The 8,864-nt window shown below is 37.9% G+C and overlaps 1 protein-coding gene across 1 annotated transcript; it reads right to left on the bottom strand.

Moving 5' to 3' along the window:
• Window positions 1-631: 631 nt before the first annotated feature.
• LOC131998091 (uncharacterized) lies at window positions 632-1,090 on the bottom strand. Its single transcript, XM_059370195.1, has 2 exons — window positions 933-1,090; window positions 632-856 (listed from the first exon to the last, which is right to left on the bottom strand). Exons 1-2 carry the CDS (start codon window positions 1,045-1,047, stop codon window positions 636-638), a joined length of 336 nt encoding a protein of 111 aa, XP_059226178.1. The 5' UTR covers window positions 1,048-1,090; the 3' UTR covers window positions 632-635.
• Between the last annotated feature and the right edge of the window lie 7,774 nt (window positions 1,091-8,864).

The raw sequence follows: 8,864 nt of genomic DNA, 5'->3' as shown, positions 1-8,864 counted from the left end.
TTATCCATATTTGAACCGATATGACTCATTTTCAATCCCCAATGACCAACATCGATAAGAAGAATCGGTGCAAAATTTCAAGCAAATGGTGGTTTAGGGTATAAGAAGCAAACTAAATAGACAAATATATTACATCTCATTCATTTAGCCATATTCTTAGAAATTGTCATGGAATGGACTGGTAGTATTTTCATTGGCTAGCAAAATGATGTCTTTTAGACCTTCTATAATACAAGATGGAGACCACCGCACATTGGTTCAAGTTCATTGAACGAGCGGCTAAAAATAGAAGAAGTTGTCGAAGGACAATGAAACTTGGCACATAGGCATTTTTTGTTTGAATCAAGAAAAAATGGAAAAATCAAAATGATCCGCCCACTTTTACGCCCACCTCCCATACAAAGTAAAAATTAAATTTTGACCTACGGCATTGTTTTTTGGCACATAGCATTTTTAAACACTCAGAATCATTTGTGTGAAATTTGAAAAATATCCGCCCACTTTTAATTTTTAATGCATCAATTCAATTTTCACAAAAAGTAATTATTATAATTGTAGAATGGGCTCCTGAAAATATATACCTGATCCGCCCACTTTTACGGCCACCTCCCATAGAAAAAACATGAATAAATAAATTAAGCATAGTCTTTTAATAATTTTTTAACATCATTATCGTACTCCAATTTTTTGATTTGCAGCTTTGAGCGAAATCTATTTATAAATGGGTCTGAAGACAATAAAAGGTTATGCATTACATCTTCATTAGTGGCTACACGTCCAATTCTTCGCGAATGATGTAATCTATAGGCTCTATAATCTTTATTCCTCGCTTCCTGAGCTTCTTCGGACAGCATACCTGATACAAACAATCAATTAAAATGTAAAAAATGAAAATTAAATCATTGAATAAGGGCCTTTAAATAGAGACATACCTATTGGCAGAATAGCTTCTGCTATAATTTTGCTACCATGCACCAGAATCTTATGCACAGTTACAGGCATGTAGTACCAGCCATAGAGATCAACAAACAACTTGGCAGTATCCATGCAATATATATGAAATTTGCTAGTGTCGACTGCTGCATTACAATTTATTATTGTTAATTTCAGTGTGTGAGAAATATTGAAGTTTCTGCTATGCAATTCAACGACAGTATTTCTTAAATTTTTTATTTCGTCATTAACACGACTGACCTCTGAATTTATAACTTCAGCTGTTTCTTGTATAAATTCAAATTTTAACGGTCGGCAAAATCTAGTTGATGATGGCTCTGTATTTCTCCAGCACATTGTTGACATATTATTACGCTCTGTGAGGGTCAATGGAACAAGTGACGTTAAGAACATATATTTATCGGAGTCATTTGGATCTGTGAATTTTTGATGGTATTCACTGTGTCCCGAACTTCCGTCACAGCCCCATTTTGAGAACATTTGCAGTTCGTTGGGGAGTTCTGTCACCTCATTCTCGGTTTTTGTCATCAAAATCCTGGTTACTGTATGATCTAATAACTGTTGTAGAGAAACTTTGCTACAACTTTCTTGCACCTGAACATTTGCAGGATAGCATTTTTTTTTTGCTTCCAGTACCTGATGGTAGGATGGGTAAATGTCGAATCCAATTTCTCTAGCTGAACTGCGCAAAACCTCATATTGATGCTTTGACAACGAAGCATCAAGTATCAGCCCAAGTGCCTTCTCCGGGGTGAACGCCTTAATGGATTTGTCTAAACACTCACTTTTTTTTGCGGCAGACGATATCAACACCATTGAGGTGTTTTCACAAAAATCTTGTACCTTTGTCCTCTTTGTTCGCGGTTGGCAATCCTCGAAGGCTTTTGCTGGACGTCCACGTTTAACCATATTTGAACAGCTTGGTGCTTCATTGTTTGCGGTATATTTGCACACTTTGTAGACATTTTTCAGCCAATTTTCATTAAGATCAAGAAATCTGGTTTTTATGCGTCTTGCTTTTTGCCATCTATCTTTGAACTTTGTAAAAAAGTTTTTTTTCAAAAATCCAGTAAAGACTTCAACATCCTCAGCAGTCATTCCTTCATTGCTATTTGCAATGACTTCGACAGTAACATCAATATCACTGTTGTTATCAATTAATATTTCGCAAATATTTAAATAAGAAATTGTTACATTTTCCATAATTAATAAAATTAAATCTTGATATCACTTAAAAACACACCTCTTATCACTGCACTTGCCAATGTAATGTCAATTAGCATATCAATAATATTAGAAATGTATACCCAAAAGCAGAAATTTAAATCAGAAACTGTATATTGTTGTTGGTACTTAATGTATTACTTATTAAGCTCTAACGGAAAAGATTTTGTGCAATAAAGAGAGCAAGACATAATGTGTAGTTGTTATTGCATGCAACAACATAATAAATGAATGATAACACAGCACCTAATAGTCTATCGCTTGATCTTCTATTGTTGTTAACAGTAAAGAATTATGGCAACAACAACAACAAGCATGAACGAAAATTCACGTTTTCTTACTTTATCACTTTATAGTTTTTACTGTTTCTTTTGGAAAGGAGCAGGTATGAGCAGCTGAATTTTTTTTTAGCTTTTAGCTGAGACTTCAAGCTGTAATTTGACGTCTTTCGTTAAACAGCGCTCCACAGCGCTAAAAACATGCAGTCCACTGAAGTTGATGAACATTGAAATTTTGATGTTGTTTATATTTTGTTCTACGAAATTTTTTATGTGGCACTTTTTCCAACTTTTTTTAATGCAAATCTCATCTATGACAATTGCCATTTACGAAAATATACAACAAAGTCAAATGATAAGTTTACTGTGATTGTACCAAAAGATTGAATATACAGTAAATTTGCATGCCATTTTAAACAAGCGAACATATATGAACTTGGAGCGTGTCTGTCCAAAGAAATACTAAATATATCAGCCTAATATTACGGAATCATAATATTCAACTATCTGACAACAAAATACCAAAAAATTATCCAAATCGGCGAACATGAAAAAAATGAATTTCGGCCACTCTTGAACCAATGTGCACCGTAGCGCAAAGGTTAGCATGTCCGCCTATGACGCTGAACGCCTGGGTTCATCTGGGGAGACCATCAGAAAAAAATTTTCATTGGTGGTTTTTCCCTCCTAATGCTGGCAACATTTATGAGGTACTATGCCATGTAAAACTTCTCTCCAAAGGGGTGTCGCACAGTGGTACGCCGTTCGGACTCGGCCATAAAAAGGAGGCCCCTTATCATTGAGCTTAAACTTGAATCGGACTGCACTTATTGATATGTGAGAAGTTTGCCCCTGTTCCTTAGTGGAAAGTTCATGGGCAAAATTTCCAATTTGCAATAATACATGATGCTAGAAGTTGAGTGTGTATGTGTATGAGGTCCTGTAAGGTCAACTTTCGTTAGCATTTAAGAGAAGGGCAACGGGTTTCCGCCGCTGGGATGATTCAAATCGATCTGTAACTTGATACATCTCCCATATAAACCGATCCCGATTTCAAGTCTGGGGCCTGTGGAAGCCTGAATTTTGGCCCGATTTGACCAAAATATTGCGTGTATCGTTCTGCATGAACGGTCTAAACGCTTATATAGCTCCCATATAAGCCGATCGCCTGATTTCATGAAAAGAGTCTCTAGAAACGGCAATTTGGTTAAAAATGTGCACTTAGTATTCTGTTACGACTTCCAACACTGTGCCAAGCACAGTCCATACGTTTCCTTGGAATATTTATTTTCGACAATTAAAGATCTTTTAGTGAAATACCATGCTACGAAAATAGTTGACTAACAAAATTTAAAATTTTGTGTTTTGGGGAAGGGGTAGACCCCCAGAAACGTGGTCCCACATTTGGATATCAGATTCGTATTCTACTCGCAAATACCTTTCACTTGAGTCCCATATTGCCATGGTTGGTAAATATGTCAGATTTAGGGGTGTTTTGGGGCTTGGGGTGGTCCCCCTAGCACTTGATCCGACAATTGGATATCAGATACGTTTTCTTATTCTAAATACCTTTCATTTGAGTCCCATATTGTCATAAATATATGTTTGGTAGGTTTTAGGGTGGGGCAGCCCCCTAGGTACCCCATCCGAAATTTGGATACCAAATTTTTATTTTTAGAGTACTATATGAGAGCACACAAAATTTCGCTTAAATCGCACCACCCATCTCTGAGATGTGGCATTTCTGAATATTAGGGTAAGGGGGAGGGTCCGCCCCCCTTCAGATATCAAAAAATGTAGTACCCTATTTTCATCACGGGGTCATTATGCACCATCTGTGAAAATTTCAAGAAAATTGGTTCAGCTTTCTGAATCTATAAGGAATACACAAACAAACAAACCTACAAACAAACACAAATTGATTTTTTATACCCACCACCGAAGGATGGGGTATATTCATTTTGCCATTCCGTTTGCAACACATCGAAATATCCATTTCCGACCCTATAAAGTATATATATTCTTGATCAGCGTGAAAATCTAAGACGATCTAGACATGTCCGTCCGTCTGTCCGTCTGTCTGTTGAAATCACGTTACAGTCTTCAAAAATAGAGATATTGAGCTGAAACTTTGCACAGATTATTTTTTTGTCCATAAGCAGGTTATGATTGAAGATGGGCTATATCGGACTATATCTTGATATAGCCCCCATATAGACCGATCCGCCGATTTAGGGTCTTAGGCCCATAAAAGCCACATTTATTATCCGATTTTGCTGAAATTTGGGATAGTGAGTTATGTTAGGCCCTTTGACATCCTTCGTCAATTTGGCCCAGATCGGTCCGGATTTCGATATAGCTGCCATATAGACCGATCCTCCGATTTAGGGTCTTAGGCCTATAAAAGCCACATTTATTATCCGATTTTGCTGAAATTTGGGACAGTGGGTTATGTTGAGCCCCTCGACATCCTTCGTCAATTTGGCCCAGATCGGTAAAGCTTTGGATATAGCTGCCATATAGACCGATCCTACGATTTAGGGTCCTAGGCTCATTAAAGCCACATTTATTATCCGATTTTGCTGAAATTTGGGACAGTGGGTTGTGATACTTAGTATTCTGTTACGACTTCCAACACTGTGCCAAGCACAGTCCATACGTTTCCTTGGAATATTTATTTTCGACAATTAAAGATCTTTTAGTGAAATACCATGCTACGAAAATAGTTGACTAACAAAATTTAAAATTTTGTGTTTTGGGGAAGGGGTAGACCCCCAGAAACGTGGTCCCACATTTGGATATCAGATTCGTATTCTACTCGCAAATACCTTTCACTTGAGTCCCATATTGCCATGGTTGGTAAATATGTCAGATTTAGGGGTGTTTTGGGGCTTGGGGTGGTCCCCCTAGCACTTGATCCGACAATTGGATATCAGATACGTTTTCTTATTCTAAATACCTTTCATTTGAGTCCCATATTGTCATAAATATATGTTTGGTAGGTTTTAGGGTGGGGCAGCCCCCTAGGTACCCCATCCGAAATTTGGATACCAAATTTTTATTTTTAGAGTACTATATGAGAGCACACAAAATTTCGCTTAAATCGCACCACCCATCTCTGAGATGTGGCATTTCTGAATATTAGGGTAAGGGGGAGGGTCCGCCCCCCTTCAGATATCAAAAAATGTAGTACCCTATTTTCATCACGGGGTCATTATGCACCATCTGTGAAAATTTCAAGAAAATCGGTTCAGCTTTCTGAATCTATAAGGAATACACAAACAAACAAACCTACAAACAAACACAAATTGATTTTTTATACCCACCACCGAAGGATGGGGTATATTCATTTTGCCATTCCGTTTGCAACACATCGAAATATCCATTTCCGACCCTATAAAGTATATATATTCTTGATCAGCGTGAAAATCTAAGACGATCTAGACATGTCCGTCCGTCTGTCCGTCTGTCTGTTGAAATCACGTTACAGTCTTCAAAAATAGAGATATTGAGCTGAAACTTTGCACAGATTATTTTTTTGTCCATAAGCAGGTTATGATTGAAGATGGGCTATATCGGACTATATCTTGATATAGCCCCCATATAGACCGATCCGCCGATTTAGGGTCTTAGGCCCATAAAAGCCACATTTATTATCCGATTTTGCTGAAATTTGGGATAGTGAGTTATGTTAGGCCCTTTGACATCCTTCGTCAATTTGGCCCAGATCGGTCCGGATTTCGATATAGCTGCCATATAGACCGATCCTCCGATTTAGGGTCTTAGGCCTATAAAAGCCACATTTATTATCCGATTTTGCTGAAATTTGGGACAGTGGGTTATGTTGAGCCCCTCGACATCCTTCGTCAATTTGGCCCAGATCGGTAAAGCTTTGGATATAGCTGCCATATAGACCGATCCTACGATTTAGGGTCCTAGGCTCATTAAAGCCACATTTATTATCCGATTTTGCTGAAATTTGGGACAGTGGGTTGTGATAATTCCTTCGACATCCTTCGTCAATTTGGCCCAGATCGGTCCAGATTTGGATATAGCTGCCATATAGACCGATCCCCTGATTTAGGGTTTTAGGCCCATAAAAGCCACATTTATTACCCGATTATGCTGAAATTTGGGACAGGGAGTAGTGTTAGGCCCTTCGACATCCTTTGTTAATTTGGCTCAGATCGGTCCAGATTTGGATATAGCTGCCATATAGCCCAATCTCTCGATCTGAGGTTTTGGGGTCATAAAAGGCGCGTTTATTGTCCGATGACGCCGAAATTTAGGACGGTGAGTTGTGTTAGGCCCTTCGACATCCGTTTCAAATTCGACCCAGATCCGCCATATAGACCGATATCTCGATTTATAGTCTTGATCCCATAAAAGTCGCATTTATAATACGATTTCACTGAAATTTTACGCAGTGACTTATGCTAAGCATTTCGACATCCGTGTAGTACATGGTTCAAATCGGTTAATTTTTAGATATAGCTACTTAAAAGACCAATATTTTGTTATACACAATTGAACAATGAATTGTACTTATTAGTATTTGGTCCAAATCGGAACATATTTCAATATAGCTGCTATGGGGCATAAGGTATGCATTTTTCACCGGATTTTGACGAAAGGTGATTAACATATATACCCGAGGTGGTGGGTATCCAAAGTTCGGCCCGGCCGAACTTAACGCCTTTTTACTTGTTATATATAAGATTTCACATAAATATATTTTGCTAGCAATTTAATAACTTGTTCGTTCTCTTTGTTGGCGTGTACACGAAAACACGCTAGCAAAATGAAATATGTAAACAGAAAGCCCAAAATTAATAAGGAAGAAACTTGACAAGATGAAATAACAACAGTGACAAAATAAAAGAGATAACCAAATCAATGTCAAAGTTTTGTTGGCCTAAAATGGACAAAACTGCCGTTGTAGAAAATCGAATGTTAAATTTAATAAATTCGTGTGCAACTCAATGTCAATGTCATGCCAATGGGATAGGCAAACATTAAATTTGATATTGTCTGACTGGGCTTGTCACGGCCAAAATTTACGACATTTCTAGGGAAATTCCTTTACAAATACCCACACACATTAGATACGAGTACAAGCTGACGGTAAACATACAAACATTCGTATGTTAATGTCAATATAAGTGTCAGAAGGTGTTGAAAAGGGAGTTGACCGAGCGAAAGTTAATGTGGGTGGAACAGAGAAATTAAATATTTATTTAACATCGTAAACAGCAATCTCACACTCCCATCAAGGGTTTCATAATTCAAAACAATTGACGAAGGATAACGTTGAAGGCTAAGATAAACATGTGATACCCAGGAGTAACATTGACATAATACAAAAGAAAAAATTTGAATAAGTTGTTAGAAATTGAATGGATGCAAAAACTATACGAATTTTGGCATAGTGAAGACAAAAATGATTTTACGATAAGTGAATAGGGTGGATAAAATGATTTTGTGTTAGAATCGATTTTAACTACGCACAATTGTCCAAACGGAGGAAACAATTCAAAATAATTAGACGACTTTTTATATCCACCACCACAGGATGGGGGTATACTAATATAGTCATTCCGTTTGCAACAACTCGAAATAATGATCCTTTTGAGTTTATATATTCTGGATCGCCTCGACATTCTGATTCGATCCAGCCATGTCCGTCCGTCTGTAGAAATCACGACAGCGGTCGAACGCGTGAAGCTAGCTGCTTCAAATTTTGCAAAAAAATTTGCAAATTTCGCCCATGAACATTCCACTAAGGAACAGGGGCAGACTTCTTACATATCAATGAGTGCAGTCCGATTCAAGTTTTAAGCTGAATGATAAGGGACCTCCTTTTTATAGCCGTCGAAGGACGTGCCGCAGTGCGACACCTCTTCGGAGATAAGTTTTACGTGGCATAGTACCTAGCAAATGCTGCCAGCAATAGGAGGAGAAAACCACCGTTGAAAATTTTTTTCAGATTGTCTCGCCAGGATTCGAACCCAGGCGTTCAGCGTTATAGGCGGACATGCTAACCTCTGCTACGGTGTCCTCCATCACGCCACAGTCTTTAAAAATAGAGATATTAAGCTGAAATTTTGCACAGATTCTTTTTTTGTCCATAATCAAGTTAAGTTCGAAGATGGGCTATATCGGACTATATCTTGATATATCCCCCATATAGACCGATCGGCCGATTTAGGGTCTTAGGCCCATAAAAGCCACATTTATTATTCGATTTTGCTGAAATTTAAGACAGTGAGTTGTATTACGCCCTCCGACATCCTTCGTCAATTTGGCACAGATCGGTCCAGATTTGGATATAGCTGCCATATATAGCGATCCTCTGATTGAGGGTCTTAGGCCTATAAAAGCCACATTTATTATCCGATTTTGCTGAAA

This window comes from Stomoxys calcitrans, chromosome 5 (genome assembly GCF_963082655.1).
Source record: "Stomoxys calcitrans chromosome 5, idStoCalc2.1, whole genome shotgun sequence".
Classification (NCBI taxonomy): domain Eukaryota; kingdom Metazoa; phylum Arthropoda; class Insecta; order Diptera; family Muscidae; genus Stomoxys; species Stomoxys calcitrans.
This window is presented reverse-complemented; position numbering and strand designations above follow the sequence as displayed.